This window comes from Podarcis melisellensis (genome assembly GCF_964234715.1).
Source record: "Podarcis melisellensis genome assembly, chromosome: 8".
Classification (NCBI taxonomy): domain Eukaryota; kingdom Metazoa; phylum Chordata; class Lepidosauria; order Squamata; family Lacertidae; genus Podarcis; species Podarcis melisellensis.
This window is the reverse complement of record NC_138540.1, coordinates 8298820-8319640: the sequence shown is the minus strand read 5'-3', so window position 1 is coordinate 8319640 and position 20821 is coordinate 8298820. Positions and strand designations below refer to the sequence as shown.

Here is a 20821-nt window from a genome sequence, read left to right as displayed (position 1 = left end):
CCTGCCAGACAAGAGATAAACAAGGACAGGAGAAAAACAACATTTACATTTCTGTTTGGGTATGATGTATCTGAGGGGTGGTCTTAGGTTACACCCCTTCTGTGATGTATGTATGATGTTTCTGGGGGTGGTCTTGATATACAGGGTGGCAATTTCAAAAGTCTTTATAAGGCCTTGCAGGCCATTTTTCTGGGTTCCTCCTCTCTCCTGCGGGTGAGGGGAGCACCCTGTTGCAACAGATCAATAAAGATCAAGCGTACTAGCTGCTTTGCTTCCCAATATTCCCTGGTTGGCCTTTGTTTTTTTCTCCTACCAACAGGGAACCTATGTAAGGACTATATGGGCTCTTGGATACCCCATAAGGGAAAAGGGCAGATTTTTGTTTACAACATCCCCAACTCCTCTGCTATAGTAGTGGGGGACTTGTGGCTGGGGCCAATGTGGCCAGGAGCCCCAAACATCTGAAGAGCTGCAGGCTCCCCATCCCTGCTCTGGAGGAAGCGGAATACCTCAAAGACCGGTGCCTGCTGTGCGTTTCAAACAGGCCACACAGGCCAGCTCCTTCCCAAGGACAAGTTTCTTGCTTTAGCAGATTTTTTATTGGAGGGTGAGGGTTTGGAGCCCATGGCCATCCAGGTATTGGGCTGCAGTTCCCACTCGTGCCTGACTGCTGTCCATGCTGGCTGGGTCTGATGGCAGCTGGAGTTCAACCATGTCCAGAACGCCACGAGTTCCCATCCCCACTCTGCAAGGCTTCTCTCACTATTCTTCCTTAATAAGCATTTGATTCTTTTCAGCTCTTCCTTTCCCTGTCCTTGAACTGCCCCCTCCTGTAGCCTTTGCTTTGGGATATTTACCCCAGCAGCTTCCTCTTGCGCAGGATAGGGTTGTTGACAGAATGGAGGGGCTTGAGGCTCACTTTGAGATCCTGGATCCTCATGTTGGCCAGCTGCTCTGCGTGTGCCTGCTGAATCCCAGCGACCATTGCCTGGTACAGTCAGTGCGGGGCGGAGGGCAAGAGAGAAGAGGGAGGCAAAGAAGTCACAAGTCAGGTTATGAATTAACGCATAGAAGTGATAACAGAAACCAATCGCAAGAGGAGGGTTAAGCCTGAGTCAGCACCTGCGTCCTGAAGGCCACAGAGAGATGTGAGCCACCCCAAGGGATGCAGACCCCAAAATAAGGTTGGCTCAGAATGATCACTCAGCAGCCTAGTACAGTCATACCTCGGGTTACAGACATTTCAGGTTGCTTTTTGGGGGGGTTACGGATGTGCCGAAACCTGGAATACCGGAACGGGTTACTTCCGGGTTTGGGAGGTTGCGCATGCGCAGAAGCACCGAATCGCAACCCGCACGTGCGCAGACGTGCCACTGCGGGTTGTGAATGCTGTGGGTTGCGAACGTGCATCCCGCACGTATCACGTTTGCAACCCGAGTGTCCACTGTATTTAGATTACTTCTTGACAAGAGGGAGCGATTTACAAAACCCTCTAACTAGAAAGCGCTTGGCATGAACTTGCCATGCAAGGTTTCCATCAACAGCACAGACAGACAGCGCTTGGGTGAACAATTTCAGATCTCCTGGAAGTGGGCTCCGTAACAGCATGGTCAGCTGTCAAACAACGTTTTGGAAGCTTCAAGGAAATATGACAACCTGCTTTGGAACAGGGATGTGTTATTAGAACCACACTGCCATCGGTGCTCCAGTGTCTGCCCTGGCTCTGACATCCAAAGCCCATTGGGCGGGGGAGCAGCAGGCACAAGAGGATTGCCTCCTCTCCTAAAATCAAACTCTGCTTTTAAGACAGGGAGTCTAAAACTCCTGAGAGTCCTGTGCTTAGTCAGGACTTTAAGGGTGCTCAAAGAAGTGGCCTTAGTGCAGACTTCCTCAACCTCAGCCCTCCAGATGTTCTGAGACTACAATTCCCATCATCCCTGACCACTGGTCCTGCTAGCGAGGGATCATGGGAGTTGTAGGCCAAAAACATCTGGAGGGAAGAGGTTGAGGAAGCTTGCCTTAGTGGCTGTCCCTCAGCTCTGGAATTTCCTGCCCTTGCAACCTGCCCAGAACCACACATGGGTCGCCTAGGATTATGAATCTTTGCTTTGCAACTTTACATAGCAACAGGAGGGACACCTCTTGGGCCAGGTCTCCCCAAAAGCAACAGCAAATGGCGCAAGCTGACAAACACTCCAGTGTTCATGAGGACAACTTACGTCATGTATGAAAAACCTACCTGTAAACCAGGGGGATCCAGAACACTTTTACGTCATCTGGTGGGGTTTTATATCCTTTGCTTCAGATTTAGAAACTTAACCTTTACTGTTCATGCCAGCTCAGCAAATGTGGATGTTTTGAATTATATGGATGTGTCCCCATTTTTTCCTCTTACTATTTACTGCTTGTTTGCTTTGCGTGTGGTATGATGCAATAGCCTGCTACCACACTTTTGGGTTGTTAGTAATGTTAATAAAGGCAAAAATATTTATTTTATTAAAAAAAAGAAAGAGGAGAAATATTTATCCTTGCTCACTAGACGCTTGGGAGAATTTCGCCACTGCAAATACTAGCCTAGACAAGTAGATGGGCCTGGGATAATTTTTTGCTGACCAATGTTTCTTGAGCCTTAAAAACAATCTATTTAAAGGTAAAGGTAAAGGTACCCCTGCCCGTACGGGCCAGTCTTGACAGACTCTGGGGTTGTGCGCCCATCTCACTCAAGAGGCCAGGGGCCAGCGCTGTCCGGAGACACTTCCGGGTCACGTGGCCAGCGTGACAAAGCTGCATCTGGCGAGCCAGAGCCGCACACGGAAACGCCGTTTACCTTCCCGCTGGTAAGCGGTCCCTATTTATCTACTTGCACCCGAGGGTGCTTTCGAACTGCTAGGTTGGCAGGCGCTGGGACCGAGCAGCGGGAGCGCACCCCGCCGCAGGGATTCGAACCGCTGACCTTTCGATCGGCAAGTCTTAGGCGCTGAGGCTTTAACCCACAGCGCCACCTGCGTCCCCAAGCAATCTATTTAGGAAAGCCAAAATCTATTTAGGAAAGCCAAAAATAGTACAAACCTTGTCCATCATTAACTGGGCAGAGGGCAAAATGTTATCAAGAGCCTCCGTGGAGTTCAGCCAAGGATGGTCCAGGACGCCTTCTATTGTCAACCTTTCCTCCGGCTTCACCTTCAGCAGCCTAGGAGTTTAAGGAGTTATAAACATCAATCACAAACCCACCCGTTTCCTTAAAAGATGCACTCCTATCCTGTTCCATTTTTCCAAGTCTGCCTTTAGACTTCATAAAACCCTGAGCAGCTCAGCGTCAGCTCTTCTCCGATTACCATCTTCATCCTCCTTCACAGAGTGAGCTCAAGTTGTCAATTCGGGAGACAAACACCTACAGAGAGGCAACATCCATTGCGTCCTGGTGCCCTTTGCTTTAAATGGTACTGGCCTCTAACTTCCATCAGCCCCAGCCAGCACGGCCAATGGTCAGGGACGGGAGCTGTAGTCCAACAAAACTTGGAAGGCACCAGGCAGGGGAGTGTGGGTTTTCTCATTAAGAAGGTAATAGCGAACCATCTGTTGTTTTAAACTTTTTATGATTTTATTGTTTTCATACTGCTGTAAACCGCTGAGATATATTTTCATGGTTCAACGGTATATAAATATTTAAATAAATAAATAATCAATCCATATAAGTGGCCAAGCCACTGATACTGTCCCTCACAAACCACCACAGGAAAGTGTTTAAGCATATTTTAGGACACATTCTGATTATGCAAGAAAATGATAGGAAACCTCTCCTGTGGGCCTCATTAGGACTTTCCCATTAGGCCCACAAGACCATTTCTGCCAAGCCATACCCAGCTTCCCCACGGTAAAAGATACTTGTGGCAGAGACCGATTTATGCCTGGGAAGTAGCCACTTTGTGAATGGAAGCCTCCACCTGCTTGTATTAGCTGTGACTCCCCAACAAGCACTAAAGGCAGCATGACTCACCCACCTGGGAGAGTTTTACACAACCCACTGGTGATGGGACTTACTTGCGCACCATGTCTTTTGCCATTTCAGAGATCTGGCTCCATTCCTCCTCTGGAAATTCAAAGCTCCCTGTCATGATCTTCTTCCGCATGTCCTTGGGAATTGTCCGACTGTGGTGCTTAGAGTAGAAAGGTGGGTAGCCGCACAGCATCACGTAAATGATGACACCCAGGGACCATAAGTCACAGCTCTGGGAGAAGGATAAAAAGGAATCTTGACTTTGTATGGAGCATGACTTGAGAGGGTTGGGATGAAGGAATAAAGGTCCCCCAAGCACCCCCAAGGGACGCGGATGGCGCTGTGGTCTAAACTACAGAGCCTAGGGCTTGCCAATCAGAAGGTCGGCGGTTTGAATCTCCGCCACGGGGTGAGCTCCTGTTGCTCGGTCCCTGCTCCTGCCAACCTAGCAGTTCGAAAGCACGTCAAAGTGCAAGTAGATAAATAGGTACCGCTCCGGTGGGAAGGTAAACGGCGTTTCTGTGCGCTGCTCTGGTTCACCAGAAGCGGCTTAGTCATGCTGGCCACATGACCCGGAAGTTGTACGCCGGCTCCCTCGGCCAATAAAGCGAGATGAGCGCCGCAACCCCAGAGTCGGCCACGACTGGACCTAATGGTCAGGGGTCCCTTTACCTTCAAGCGCCTTCTTTATGTGCCCCTCCACGAGTGGTTTGGAGGCTTGGGGCCTTGTCAGTGGTAGTCCTCTGGTTACACAATGCTCTCCCCGGGAGGCATGCTTAGCACAGACTTTATCTTTTTTTGGAAACAGGCAAAGGCTTTTCTCTTTACCCGGGCTTTTACCCTTGATTCAAAGGGATGCACTGTGGTCTCTTTTAGTGGGGTTCAATCAGTAAGCCCCAATTTGTTTAGCAGTATAGCTTGCACCGGATGTTCTTAACTCATTTTAGCACAAGTTGCTTTGGGTGAGAAAAGCAACTTTCAAATATGATTAATGCTGATAATAGATGTGGCTGGGTAAATATTCCACACTGAAGAAAGAGGCAAACTCTGCACTGGGGAAAGTCAAATGCAAGTCTTGCATTAGGCAAATCAATGCATAGAACAGAGTCCCCCCTTTCTTTTTCTGCACAAATGTCTCTCGTACAATGCAAACAGGTGGCAGAAGAGTGTTTTTAATATACACTAGGAAGAGCTTGATGGTGGGAGGAGAAATATAACCGAGGGTGTACATAGTTCCAGGAAACTGACTGGAGGTCACAAAAGAATGGCATGGAATCATGCAGACACACATTTCCACTCCCTCTTCCCTATACACAATTATAGTAATAATAATAAAATTTTATTTCTATCCTGCCCTCCCCAGCCGAAGTCGGGGTCAGAGCGGCTAACAACAGTAAAATAATACAACATTCTGAAATCATTTCAACTGATTTCTGCTGCTGGTGTCTGCAACGTTTAAGTCATTTCCCTAACTTGGAGGGCAAAAACCTGTGTTTTAAAAAGCAACAACAACAAACCACAAAAAAATTGATGCCTAACACTGCAGAATTCCATAGCAGCCATCATCTTCTCTGCCGGGCATAAAATTCCCCATGAAAAATCAGGCAAGTGGAAAGACAGCTGCTGGGTATTCCTGAAACACAGCCAATGACACTTGGGTTGAGAAGCATACCTTATTGTAAGTGTAGGGCGTTGGCGAGGTAGGAATGATACCAGATTTCTCTTTCTGATGCCTTCTCTGTGCCTCTAGTACCTGTGGGGGGTGGAGGGGGAACATGGGCAATCTTTAGACGTTAAAAGCAAAGAGGCGAGAGAAACATCAAAGACACACCTTTGTGATCAAGAAACATAGACCATAACCAGACTTCAGCACCTGCTGCAAGGACTGGGAGCAAAGCTAGCTGGTTACACTGGCTCTTAGATGCGTCTGATGCTGCTTACACAAGGAATTTTAAAAAGCAAGCTTCTCACGTCAGTTGCTGTCAACTGCTATTGCAACGCTGCTCTCAAAGATCTCAGAACAAATAAAAGTTGTCATTGTTCTAGCATATAAAAGCTGAAGTCCATGAATGGTAAAAAAAAAGAAAAGTTTGCAAATGTCTGCTTATTTATTTTGCTTGCGTTAGTTATAATGGCAAAGGAGTTATATAACACACCAAAACCCCATTCCCTCAGAATACAGTTCAGCTTCCCTCTTCCTTCCAAAATTTAAGCAAGCACTACTAACATATTTTCAGATTTTTACCAACACAGGAGCTAGAAAACTCAAGATTTTATTTATTTATTTTTTAATGTGAGACCAAAACTCAGGTTGCCAAAGCTCAAAAGAAATGCCTAAGATTTGTACACTGACACCCGGTCTTGTAGAGGGCCTACGAACAGAACATCTTGAGCAGCAAAATAGGCTCATATGTGCTGCATATGTAATGTTTTGCATATTGCAACTACTCTGGTCAGAGCACTCAGCCAGAAAGTTCTCCTGCACTAACACTCCCTATTGCCCAAGTGCCATTCAGGCTTTTGGGCTTGGACAGAGAACTACCTGACGGGACTTCTAGAGCATGAGTGCACAACCTTTCAGAATGCAAAGGCTACACACCAGCCATGCAAAAGTCAGAGGTTTCTAGACACCCGCCCGCCCACTGATTCAGCCTCCGTCCAGGCAAACAAGAGGCATTATTCAAGGGCATGTTCCTGCCAGGCAGAAGCACTCAAGAGTGTGCAGAACAGGACTGGTGATGGGTATGGCCAATGGAGAAGTTGTGGGGCACAGGAAGAGTCCTGTGGCCCAGATAGGGAGGCTTAGATTGGGGGGGTGTTTCATTTTCATGCCCAAAGGACTGCCTCTGCAAGATTCTTATGGTGCTAACTCTGTTCTGTGCAGACTCATGTTCCATTACAACATACAAGCATCAGAGAAATTTGGGAAGGGATGACATTCACTTCAGGCAAGAGTATAGTCAAACCTTGGTTGTCGAACGTAATCCATTCCAGAAGACTGTTCGAGTTCCGAAACGTTTGGCAACTGAGACACGGCACCCAACTGGTTGCAAGAGCTTCTTGCACTCAGGTGGAAGCTGTGTCGGATGTTCGGGATCCAAAACGTACGATAACGGAGGCATTTGGAAACCAAGGTCTGACTGTACTGGGAAGATCTATGTTACAGTTATGATTATTTATTAAACTTATTAGTCACCTTTTCTACAATAGCCCAAGGCTACTTCTAAGAATAAGGAAACAAGCAAACAAACATTAAAACCAGCAAAGGAAAAATATAAAAGTTAGGCTTATTTTTAAAAGCAGGATTAAAACATCCCACCCATTCATGGAGACCACAGATAATTAAAAACCAAAGGCCTGGTGGAAATGTTTTTGCCTGGTACCTAAAGGCAAGTATTCCATGAGAGGGAGAGGGGGGGGGGGAGAGAGAGAGAGAGAGAGAGAGAGAGAGAGAGAGAGAGAGAGAGCGCCATGACTGAAAAGGCCCTTTCTCATGTCGCTATCCTGCAGACCTCCTGTGGAGGAGACACACAGAGAAGAGTCTCAGATGATGATCACAGGTCCAGGTTAGCTTATATAGGGGCCCTTGTGGTACTAGGATCCTGAGCCACATAAGGCTTTATAGATCAAAAGCAGCACTTTGAATTGGGCCAGGAAATTAACAGGTAGCCAATGCAGTCATGCCAGGATTAGTGTTAAATGCTCAGACCGCCTTGCCCCAGTGAGCAACCTGGCTGCCGAATTCTGCGCCAGCAGCAGTTCTCAATCATCTTCAAGGGCAGCTCCACGTATAATGCATTGCAGTAATATAACCTAAAGGTTACCAGAGCACAGACAACAGAGGTTAATTCTATCCATGTCCAGAGAAGAGGTGCAGCTGGACCACTCTTGGTGGAATCCATCCTTTACCTGAGGTGCTACGTAATACGGAGTGAACTGCGGTGTCATCAGGTCACCCTGGTCCACCTTCGCAAATCCAAAGTCACACAGCTTCACTGGAGCATCCTAAAGGCAAGCAGCAAGGGACACCTGAAAGGCGGGTTCAATCCCAATTTCACCCCTTTCCCCTCGCGCACACATTTCACACTCGGCAACCGAAGGTGGACAAAACAGCACGGCTTCTGCGAGAGACATTATGTAGGAACTGGGGGTGAGGGGCAGGGATCACATGGGCACTGAGGGCTGTGATCCTGAAATCCTGAATGGGAAGAAGGGGGGGGGGGGTAAAAAAGCTAAGAGGCAAGGAGTTTGCTGGCTGAAAGGGAGAGGACAGAATACCGTATTTTTCGCTCCATAAGACACACTTTCTTCCTCCTGAAAAGTAAGGGGAAATGTTGAGTGCGTCTTATGGAGCGAATGGCGCTGCACAGAGAGGGAGAGCTGTGCAGCGCCCCTTCAGCGACGCACCTGTCCTGGCTTCTGCCTTAGCTGCGTGCAGCCTCTTCTGGGCAGGGGGAGCCTTCATCTCGCTGCCCTGAAGAGGCTTGGCGTGGCTATTCCCAAAAGCCAGAACAGCCAGAGGCTATCCCAGAAACCAGATCCCTCTTGCTGTTCTGGCTTCTGGGATTCAGAATATTTTTTTTCTTGTTCTCCTCCTCCTCCAAAATCTAGGTGCGCTTTATGGTCTGGTGCATCCTATAGAGCGAAAAATACGGTTACTAGGGAGCTGGGAAATGGTTAGAATGGAGGGAGGCAGCAAGAGGCCTAGGAAAAGAGGGCCAAGGCTACAGAAGGGTAAAGGGGAAACTCATACAGGGCCCAGGGACAGAAAGGGCTGCCGTTGGCTGGAGGGACAGGTAATGTGAGTTTGGGGCAAAATGAGAGTGGCCATTTCACATTCTGATTTGAACTAACCAGCAGCATAGCTGATTTAACAACACCCAAAGTAGCAAATCTCCATCTTACCAAAGAATTATCCTTGAAAAGAAGGTTCTCAGGCTTGAGGTCTCGGTGCGCAATGTTTAAAGAATGACAGTGTTGCAAAGCCAAAGCTATCTGGAAAGAGGGCACAAGGAGTCAAAACACAGTAACCAAAAGGCTCTCGTTGACATGATGGCATCTGCACTTAAAAAAAGAAAAGGAGCACAGTAGATACCCTCAGCAGCACCACAGAGGGTGTCCCTTAGAATGAATGGGTCAGGAGGTCAAAGGAAAAGCAGCTGAAGATCTGGGATGGAGACACAGCACCACAACTTTTGAGTCTGGCTCAGTCTCTGTGGTCTGGTTCTGAGATCACAAATCTCCACCAGATCACCACCACCCATCCTACCCATCTGCACGTACTGGAAAACTATGCATACATGTGGGGAATAAAGACAGATCCTGAAAGCACACTGCTAAGGGCCAGGCGGAGCATTTCTTCAAAAGGGTTGTCTGAGATCTGGCAAAACAAACTGCTGAGCAAACGGCAAAGAGGGCGGTTTACTCCCGGGGCTGGGGTGGGGAGAGGCACACATCCAGCAAACAGCTGTTTCTGCCTTGGCAGGCTGCTTCTATCAGTCAAGCCATCCATCCCAGCTTGAGGCAAGCAGCGTCTACACAGCAAAAGGTTCCTTCTGTTTTTACAACACAGATTCTCAAGGTTTGAGGCAAGCGAGTTCCGTCGCGGAGGGTGCAAGTAGGAATTGCAGGGCGCAAGGAGGAATTGCAGGGTATGCAAAACCAGGCTTAAGGCGGCCTGCTGCTTGGGCCCTTGGGGAATGTTTTCAACTCCTGCTTTCACCTCTCTGGGTGTTTAAGCTGGATGAAGTGCAGCAAGCATTTCCTAATCTTCTCAGCGGACCTGAGCAGGGACCTCTTCGCGTTCCTGCAGAGCCACAATGGGGGAGAGGAGGGAGCACCACAAAAGCCCACCTTGCGACAGTTGGAAAAGTTGTGCTTGAAATTGCCTTGCCTTGACCCAGGGTCAACCGGAAACGTTAAGAGAAAGACACACACACACACACACCCCAGCTTGTTGCTAATTGCTTTCAGTTTCCAAGACTAAAGTGTTAATCCGACTTATTAAAAAACATTTTCAATAGTACAATTGTATCTCAACAGTGGCCCTTCATTTGCTGTTAACAGGCCAACTGAATCTCTGAAGTAATTAAGTGATTAGGTTCTGCTCAACCCTGATGTTTACGTGCAAGATTTAAACGATGAAGGCAGGTGACAGAAGATTTACTGCCTTGTTTGCAACTTGCTATGGGGCCAATCACCAGCTCCAGCCACGGCTGACCACGCAGCAACCACAGCAAACCACAAGTCTACTATGAAACACAATGACTGTTTTTGAATGGCAGGCCGCCTAGAACCAGAGCAAGATTAAGGGCACCATTCAAAAGGTGCAAGTTGAAAGCAAAGATCATTCCACCTACGTTCGGTGCTAACAGTTTTAATTTTGTTAAGGGCATATTTTGAAATGAAAAAGAATAAAAAACAAAAGGTGGCCAATTTGTTTCGCAGAATATGTCAGGCTAAAATACACAATTAGCTCCAAGAAAGAGAAAATTATGTAAATATTTTTATTAATGTAGCAGGTAGCAGGCCAGTGGGCACACTATTCTCCACGGCATTCTTTTCTGAAAATTGAGGCTGCCGATGGTAAAAGCATGGAGTGAGACTTGGAAAAGCTGTATATATGGGCTCTGGAATGGGAATTACTAGAAATTTTAAAGGTTGACACAAAAAACATCATTTATACGTCTCTGTCCACTCACAACCAACCTTGGATAAAACCAGGCACTCTTGAGCTAACACCCCCCACTTCTCAGGATAGGCAAGGAACAATTCAGACAAAGTCAAGCATTTTTAACTTCCACAGATTCTAACTGGAGATATGATGAAAGTTAAAAAAGGTAAAGGTAAAGGACCCCTAACAATTAAGTCCAGTCACGAACGACTCTGGGGTTGCGGCGCTCATCTCGCTTTATTGGCTGAGAAAGCTGTCCGCAGACAGTTTTTCCGGGTCATGTGGCCAGCATGACTAAGCTGCTTCTGGCGAAACCAGAACAGCACATGGAAACGCCGTTTACCTTCCCGCCGGAGTGGTACCTATTTATCTAATTGCACTTTGACACACTTTCGAACTGCTAGGTGGGCAGGAGCTGGGTCCAAACAACAGGAGTTCACCCCGTCGCGGGGATTCGAACTGCCGACCTTCTGATCGGCCAGCCCACGGCTCAGTAGTTTACACTACAGCACACCTATGTCCCCATGATTAAAGTTATCTCCCACTAAATCAACAGGACGTACACATAAATCATAGGACCATAGAGTTAGAAGGAACCATAAGTCATCTAGTCCAACAGCCTGCAATGCAGGAATCTTTTGCCCAAATGCTTAAATTCAGCAGGATTAATATTCTAACTACATATATTTAACCTTGTGTTTCTGAAAAGAAAACATCATTTCGAAACAGTATTTTAAAAGTAGTTGTCAACATGTCAAAATGGATGGAACTAGATGGAAATATAAATATAGCATTCACAACCATCCCTTTGGGGCATCTACCAGCAAGACTCTTTGGTGAATCTCCATCACATGCAAGGTGGAGGCGAATTTAATGATGCCTTTTACCAGATCCACAATGAACAGCACCCTGCTCACGCAGGATTTATTTTAAACAAAAAGCAAAAAACCTTCACAAATCTTAGAATTTAATGTTTCTCCAACAAGTTACTTTTCTGGAAAGAACTCTCCCTGAAGAAATTATCCTGTGTTAGATCAGAACAAAGCACTGCAACTACATTGCGATGAAAAAGTCGCAGCAGAAAACACACAGGAAGAACAAAAGGTGGATTCACGGGTAACAGTTCATTAGAACAAGAGACAAGGCACCCAGAGACCTCCCCCCCCCCAAAAAAAAGGTAGAGAGAAGAGGTGCTGGGCCAGAACACTCAGGTCACCCTGTCACCAAGGCATATACCATATTCCTTAAAAAAAGACCAGAAACACAAATCACGACAAGAGATAGGAACAAGCAACCACATCAAACATGAATACAAAAAATACATGTTCGTTCCCAGAAGGGAAACTGATTTATTCAGCTTTGTGCTACAGTATTTCTCAGCCTGCTATTCCTTGAGGACCAGACTACAGTCGTACCTTGGTTTTCAAACAGCTTAGATCTCAAACGTTTTGGCTCCCGAACACCGCAAACCCGGAAGTGACTGTTCCAGTATGCGACCTATTTTTGGAAGCTGAACATCTGATGGGGCTTCTGATTGGCTACAGGAGCTTCCTGTAGCCAATCAGAAGCTGTGCTTTGGTTTCCGAACGTTTTGGAAGTCAAACGGACTTCCAGAATGGATTCTGTTCGACTTCCAAGGTATGACTGTACTAAGAAGGGGCTGTCTCTCTTTGGATACTTCACAGGACCCAGAAACAGCTAGTCCTTCCACTGCTCAGAGACTGCCCACATCTCACAAAGGTCCAGGGGTTTGAGTTTCAAGACTTGCTCTCACATCTGCTGGACTGTGACCAAACTGCACATTGGCCTATTCACTAGGGTAGGGCCTACATGGATCTCCAGAGTGTGAAGAACTGGAAGAGTCTCAACTGACCCAAGACCATGCTTCTGCCTTGAATTAGGGGACCCTGTGCTGATGACACACTTTGTCACTCTTTCTTCAAAGGCTTTGTAGCGGTTGTGATGGCAGGGAATTCATAGCTATGTTAAGTTTACCCTGAGTAAAGGGCCCACGGATAAGAATTTCATTAATATCTAACCCTATCCCTGTGATTTTTCTTCTTTATTTAAGAAGAAAATTCTTTATTTCTTTATCTGCATAGACTAGAAACTGCGTGCTGCAAGACAATAAATTCAATGTTTCTTGGAGCTCAAAGCATCTGCAAGCAAAATAAGCTGCTTCCTCCATCCTTGGACAAGTCATTGTTCAGGCCTTGCTGCCTTCCCATCAGCCTTTGCTGGAAGCAGGTGATTATGCCCAACCTGACACTGCAAAATCACCTCCCATCCACCCAAAGGAGGCAGCCCACTCAGTCTTTACATGAGAAACTGGTGCTGGGCAGACCTCCTCTTCAGAACAGGGACCTGCAGAGGCAGGTTTGGATGGGCTCTGTTAAGGGAAAATAATTCTTGTCCTCATACACCCAAAAAAAAAAACCTTTGGGAGTGCAAAGGATGAAGTGTTCCTCCAGTTTTAACTCAAAAAAGAGAAAGGCTGTCCAGGAGATCATAACAAAGCAGGCAATCTTCTGATTAGATCAGAGGGTTGTTTTCTTAAAAAGCTTGCCGCTTGCCCTCCCGGTAAAATTGTCAGTTATTTTATGGGCTGTTTCCTCCCATGCTTTTCACTTAGACAAGGGCGGGGTGGGTGTTGGGGGTGGGTGGGGTTAAGTTAAGAACTTGCCTGCTTTGTTACTTGGCTTGCTTGCTTCTCAGTAAAGTGCCGATGTTGGCTGATTCTGTGAAACAGTTCTCCCCCTTCCATCATCTCCATTACAATTAGGAGCCGAGCCCTGTTTTAAAAGTATTCCAGTTCGTTATATGAAAAATAAAAGTCAAAACATTAATAAAAACTAGAGCTAACACCCCACACTTCAAACCAAGGCGGGGTTTGAAAAAACTGGGCTCTACTGCCCAGTTCAATATTAAAGAGAAGGAGATCAGTTTAGGATACGGAAATTCCAGGGAATCTGTTCTTCATTGAAAGAGAAAACTCCCAGAGAGTGGGGAGCAAACACGTCGTGGGCAAGAACTTTTCTCCAAAGGAATGTGCACATTAATGCTACCATTTGCCAGCTGAGGTTTGTGCAAGCATGTGGCAAGTGACAAGTCAAGACAGCTCTAGCTCCTGTTTACTTCTGTGAAGCTTGAGCAGGAGAACCTCCTGGCAGATCCTGCCCTGTGATCTTTTGCTGTTCTGCCAGCCTCAATGGCACCCAAGATGCATCTGAGTTGCTTTGCCTTACCTCACAAGAGCACTAGTTTTTTTAAAGAAAGTGGAAAGCCCATCGGCTATCTCAAAAAAGGGCCGCTATCTATGCTGCACACACCCCAGTGTCCTGAACGCTGGGAACCAAACGGCTAAGAAGTGAGACCAGCTGGAAGAAAGAAAAATGTTGACATATTCTGAACAATACGTTTGCCACAATGGAAGGAAGGCACGCTACTATGAAAGGGGTGGAGGGGACACAAGACATATGGCAGTTGCAGTTTGCTTTGGATAAAAGGCGGTTTTTAAATTCCAGACAGAATTCCACACCGTCAAAGCCTGACTGTAGAAAGGATGCAGTCAGAAATCAAACCACCTTGCCAGAGTCTTACCTTGGACTTGACTCATGAGGGAACTGCACGCTGTTCGCATAAACCTCGATGATCTGGACAATATTGGGATGTGTCGCGCACATCATGTGCAGCCGGACCTGATGGAGAAGAGAAGGCAAGTTAAAATGCAGCCGTTCTCATCCGCCTTAAAGAAATTGGAGTTCTTGTTGAAAATACACTGAAAAGGATATACCAATTCAATTCTTTTTTGAAAAAGCACAGAGAAACGCAAGAAAATTTGGATTCAATTATCTAAGACGCATGTTGAAAAAGAAACATAAAAGAATTGAATGATATAGACCAGTGTTTCCCAACCTTGGGCCTCCAGATGTTTTTGGCCTACAACTCCCATCATCCTTAGCTAGCAAGACCAGTGGTCAGGGATGATGGGAATTGTAGTTCAAAAACAGCTGGAGGCCCAAGGTTGGGAAACACTGATATAGACTTCCAACAGATTTATAGTCCTCAAAAAACCGAGCTGAAGAAGGCGTTTACTCCGAAACAGGGCCCTGTCCTGGTCACCACTACTGAGTCGTACATCTGATTCACACTCCGGATACTTCTTTTTGGCCCTATTTGATTCTTTATTCTTTATTTTGATTTTATATAATATGGACTCTTTTTGACTGCCATTGAGACTTGTATAAAACAATTGTTGTGTATTGGTATTTTATGTACCTTTATACTATATCACTGCATATTTGAAACTACATTATTTCTGCACTTAAACGCTGTATTTAAATTTACTATTATCTTAAAACTGTCGCACTTACACGTTGTGTTTAAATTTACTATTAGTTTAAAACTGTTATTCTTAGCAGAATATACACGTTTTTCTTTTCAACTCTCGAGTAGGAATTATTCCTTATATTGAAACTTTTGGCCAGAGCTCTTGGTATATCCTTTTCAGTGTGTTCTCATCCGCCTTAGCAACTGTCTCTTTGCTTCTCCCCCACCCCATTTTTATACCCCTCTGCCTGGGGGCAGAATTAAGGCCAGCTTGAGGAGCACTGCCCCTCCTGAAGTTCTTACCTCTAATTCTTAAGCATAAGAGAATCAACTTAGTTTAGCAGTGAGGGAAGCACATCAGCCACATGCTCAGTTCTTTTTCCAGTTTATACTGGCTGCCTGGCATATTCTTGATCAGCCTTCCCCAACCTGCTGCCCTCCAGATGTTTTGGAGAAGAGCTCCCATCCTGGCTGGGACTGAAGGGAGTTATACGCTGTAACATCAGGAGGGAAGCAGGCCGGGGAAAGGCTGCCCTTGCATGCGCGCCAGTATTTGTAAAGCCAAGATAAGCCCATGCTTAGCCTGAGCCTTGGGGTGTAGGGTAGAATCAGGCAAGAGGCAAAGGAGCACGATTGTGCAGAGGAACAACAAGGCAATCAAGGCTGGTTGGCGGAATGCAAGACACACGTGGGGGCTGGCTGGCTAAGTCTGCAGAAGACGTCAGGCAGGCAAAAACAAGGAGGATTACAAACAGGCAAGCAAAGTAGATACAGCAAAGCAATGTTTGCCAAGAGGTCCATCTGCTCTGGGAAGAATGTGGAGCAGCCTGCTAAGCAGCCTCCCCTGCTTCCTTTTGGTGATGTGCTCAAAAGCTGGGCTCAAGGAAGCTGTTCCCAACTGCAGGGCTTTCAAGGGTCAACAGGGCAAGGTTGAATAACATTCGTGACGCAGCAGAGTTAGCGAAGGGGAATTGAAGAAATAAAGAAATGCCTCTGAGTAACTCACCATGAGCACCCATGTGTGGGTTCGTCAGAAAGCTGGGACTACCTCCAAAATTTCACCCACGAGTAACAGTTTATGGGGGAAACCGTGAGACAGGAGCAGCCCCGACCCCATAATCTGGATATCATTGCCTGCTCCACTTCCAGATCTGAGTGGGGGGGTTGATTTTCAGCCCAGCCCAGCCAGAACCATCACTTACATCAGTACAGGTGGAGAGCAATTTCATCAAGCTTCTGTGTGGAATCTTACTGCCATTAAGGCAGAACCAGAGCAAACCTCAGGTGTGAAGTGAGGGATTCTAGGGCATAAGGCACACATGCGCACCACAATTTTAAGAAGACTTGGAAACCAAGTCTTATGATGAACGGTTCAGAGAGCTGGGTATCCTTAGCCTAGAAAAGAACAGACTGAGAGGAGATATGATAACCATCTTCAAATATCTAAAGGGCTGTCACATGGAAGATGGAGCAAGCTTGTCCCTTGCCAAAGACACCAACAGATAAAAATGTCTACAATTTGTGCCCAGCATCACCAAGGAAATGAAATGCCTGATCTCCCACAGGATAATAGTTATATTTTTTTTTAAAAAAATGGTGCATTATGCTTTATTTTACATTGTAAGCCATGCTGGTTTTATTTGACATGGAAAATAGACAGAAAATTATTAGACAATTAGGAAATCACAGTGGCTCTAAATAAAACAGCAACCATCCACATATATTTAATGGGGTGTGTTAAGGAGTGCTTCTTACTGCTATAAATTGTTTTAGGATAACTGAGTGGGCAGGGGAAGAACACACAAGTGGAGCAACAGATCTATAGAACATTTTTCAAGAAGAGTGGACTATACCTCATTTCTAGCTTTAGGGCGATCGAGAAGGATCTTCAGTGCAAACCGTTCTTGAGACGATTTTTTCATGCAGACTCTGTCCAGATAGCAGCAAAATCATTTGGTTAGTGGGGAAGCTATAAAGAAGCTACCGAGATATGAATGAATTCCTCATTTGAAGACAGAGCCTAAATCCTTCCCAATCTAGACTCCTGCATTATTCCCGCATTAATGTTTGGAGATAGTATGTTGGGAAACATCCCTTGAACAGGGCACAACATCCTGCCTGGAAGCCACGGCATCTCCCCACACCTGATGAACATAGGAAAAGTCATTTGATTGGTCAGAACCCAAATATAACCCCTGCCTGATCCATGGTTCCTAAAATAAAAAAAGAGCTACTGGGGCCACAGCTAGCTTATTTAAGTAGCTGGATTAAAAAGTGGTTTATGCTCCTATGGATGAGCACAAAAGCAGTCCAAAACAATTTGGAGGTGTGTGTGACCATGTCTGAAAGTCACATTTTGCTGTGATTAAACACATATGAGAATGGCATTCTAGTGCATTTATTATTTTTTTAAAAAACACCATTGTAAAGGAGTCCTGTGAACTGCTGGAGTTAGGTATGTGCAAATCGAGGATGGGAACCTTATGCAATAGTCGGACAGAAGCCTAATAAATAAAAGTATTAAAGATGTGTTACACAAACCGAGTAAGAAATGAGCGAAGGAATATCCATTTCTGCTCACAGCATAATTAAAGCATTCAGTATTTCATTATTATCCTGAGAGCAATAAAATGCATCTTCTTACCTTACTGGACCACTGATACCAGCTCCCAGCTTCTGAGTCCAATTTATATGATATTCTTCTAAAATAGAAGTTTCCTGTTTTAAAAAGGAAAAGAAGAAACATGGAACTGAAGCATAATCTTTGGAGAGCTCAGGCTGAGCCCTATGTGATGCCAGCTGCAAATCCTATATAGTGTAATATGTAATATATAACTGTATAGTATTGTAATTATATAAACAGCATATCCACAAATCTACAATACCAATTTGTTCTGTTCAGTTGATATGCTGGATCTTATTTAGCTGTAACTCTAGCATTTTGCTGTTTATGAGACATTTACAATAAATTTGGATATATCATAATAAATTGGGAAGGGGGAGGCAGCAGGAGAGAGGGGCAGCAACACAGGCAGGCAGCATTATGTCATTTTGGTGCCAAGTGATGACCTTTGTCATGGACTGGTTGGATGCAGAGGAGTGGAAGGAAGACCCAGCTGGGGAACAAAGTGCCCAGGGATTGGGGATGGGACAACAAGTGGCCAGAGGGAGAAGTCTGGGAAGAAGAGGTGCCGGAAGCCAAAGAGGCAACTGGGAGAGTCTAGTTACAGAGAGGTACAAATTTAATGTTTGTGTACAGCAACACCCACACATTCTTCCCTCAATAAACATTTCCTTCCTGCTCCTCTACAGCAGTGATGGCCAAACTTGGCCCTCCAGCTGTTTTGGGACTACAGTTCCCATCATCCCTGACCACTGGTCCTGTTAGCTAGGGATGATCGGATTGGATTGATCTTTATTACGGCCATTGGCCCATTACACGACAGTTTCCCATACCAACATATTATACTTAAACCTCCAAATTTAAAATCGCCAAAACTTACAAAAGACAAACAGTAACCGAAGCAAAACAAAAACAAAGACCACCATCATACATTACAATAAATTTGTAACCTATACATCACCCTCTGCTCATAAATTAATCAAGGATATCAATGGTGATATCGCCTAAAACATAGATCATGGTTTAAAACAATGGTGATATCACCTAAAACATAGGTCATGGTTTAAAGGGGTTATCCGAATCACACAGGAGACCGTTTCTCTTCTTTAGGGGTAGGACGCTGATCAGGAATCTGGCAACCATGAGTGATTTTAGGGAGTCATCATCAATTAGTAGATATCTCAGTTTGGCTTCAATCGTATCATCGGCAATTCCCTTAAGATATTGAGCAAGAGGGATGATCGGAGTTGTAGTCCCAAAACAGCTGGAGGGCCAAGTTTGGCCATCCCAGCTCTACAGTCTCCCTTGTGCAGGCATACATGTGTATGTTATCGCAAGCATCTTGGGGCAGAGACGTCTCTTCCCATTGAAACCTGAATACTTAATTAAATATGTTGAACCCAAATAATCAAACATTTTCCTATTTGCCCTGCCTCCTCCCTCTGCTGTCTCCCCAATATCCAATTTTAGTCCGTAAGCACCCTGAGGCAGAGACCTGTCATCTTATATTGATGGAAATATATCGTGCATATAATAAATAGTTAAGAACACTGCCACGTTAAAGTCTGTGTGGCCACACAAGCTACAGCGCACTGCAAACTACAGTGCAATGCCAAATTGGGCCCTCAGAGCTGCTGGGCCATCACAGCAGTTTCAAACGGTGAGAAGGAGGGAACAAGAGATGAAGCAAAGAAGTGGGCGGGTGGCCTGGTAGGTGGCCCAGACCCACAAGCACAGTGGTAGGTGGGGTTGGCAAGTGAAGTGAGCTGGGCCACAGACCCTAGTAAATTTATAAAATCAATAATAAGAATCATTGTTTGGGAATGCTGTGTATGTGAATGGAGCTACAATACTAACACCATAGTAACAAAGAAATGTTCTTTCATTGTCTGATAAGTGCTGTGAATACAGTGGTACCTCGCAAGACGAAATTAATTCGTTCTGCGAGTTTTTTCGTCTTGCGAATTTTTCATCTTGCGAAGCACCTCTTCAAGCAATGCACCCTGGGTATTAACGGTTTTAAGAAAAAGGAAACAAATTTGCAAGACGTTTTCGTCTTGCGAAACAAGCCCATAGGGAAATTCGTCTTGCGAAGCAACTCAAAAAACGAAAAACTCTTTCGTCTTGCGAGTTTTTCATCTTACGAGGCATTCGTCTTGCGAGGTACCACTGTATATAAATGGCTCTACACTACTACTACTACTACTACTAGTTAAGTGATAGAGTATGCAAAAAATCCTGGGTTCAATCCCTAGGATCTCAGATAGGGCTGAGAAAGACTCCTATCTGAGATCCTGGAGCACCACTGTCAGCTAGATGGACCAGTGGTCTGATACGGTATAAGGCAGCTTCCTTTGCCTGAATTAATCCTCATATTCCTAACAGAGAACAAAACTTGTAAGCATTGGAACACATTTCTGATTAATAATTCACTATTCTCTGAGTCACTGTACTCCACAAGCCCAGACCTGTGGGACATGTGACTTATTGGCCATGAATCATGGCAAGGGGGAGACCAACCTGGCCCCAACCATTCTCCAGTGAAGTAGCAGCTGCTTCAACACTTGCTTTCTTCTTTCCTCTGTACCCTTCTTTCCTTTTGCATTGTGTCCACTAAGATTGTAAGCCAGTGAGCAGTGACTGTCTCATATTTGTAAGTATAAGTATAGTGATTAGAAAATTCTAGCTGCTTTGTAGGTATGATATAAGAATAATGGGTGCCCTGTCAAATGAAGTGAGACCCTTTAAGTCCCTTCTAACTCTACAATTCTACAGTTCTAAGTAACCATCAAGAAGAGGACCGTTTTCATAGAGGTCGTGGAACAAATTTCCAAGACCATAATTTCAGCACCAACGGAAAAGCATCCAGTTCGCACAGGCCTTTAAAATAAAGTACATCATGTGGCCCACCATTTTTAAATCCATTTAACTTTGCAGCTGCAGAGTTTCGTTTTTGTTGTATCTGTGCCTATTTTTGATGCCTATTTGTGTTTAAGCTTACCTATTATAAGCCACCCAGGGAAATTTATGTCACAGAGCAACCTACAAATGCCATTAAGTCAGTCTTCCCCCAGTGTATAGTCTCCAGGTGTAGTTGAGACTACAGATCCCATCATTCCTGACCACTGCTGCCCTGGGTTTATGAGAGCCCAACATCATCTGGTTAGAAGGGAAGGTTGCCATAAATAAATAAAAAATA

At 45.4% G+C, this 20821-nt stretch overlaps 1 protein-coding gene across 2 annotated transcripts in view; it reads right to left on the bottom strand.

The window, feature by feature from the left end:
- MAPKAPK5 (MAPK activated protein kinase 5) overlaps positions 1-20821 on the bottom strand; it is a 34322-nt gene that overhangs the window by 11584 nt on the left and 1917 nt on the right. For both annotated transcript variants that reach the window (XM_081922983.1, XM_081922984.1), the window contains exons 2-11: positions 17644-17717; positions 16853-16928; positions 14271-14368; positions 13350-13462; positions 8903-8988; positions 7907-8002; positions 5670-5750; positions 4042-4229; positions 3070-3190; positions 858-988 (exon numbers count right to left, since the gene is read on the bottom strand). In XM_081922983.1, coding sequence (XP_081779109.1) covers positions 858-988; positions 3070-3190; positions 4042-4229; positions 5670-5750; positions 7907-8002; positions 8903-8988; positions 13350-13462; positions 14271-14368; positions 16853-16928; positions 17644-17717 — 1064 coding nt within the window. The remainder of the gene's footprint in view (positions 1-857; positions 989-3069; positions 3191-4041; positions 4230-5669; positions 5751-7906; positions 8003-8902; positions 8989-13349; positions 13463-14270; positions 14369-16852; positions 16929-17643; positions 17718-20821) is intronic.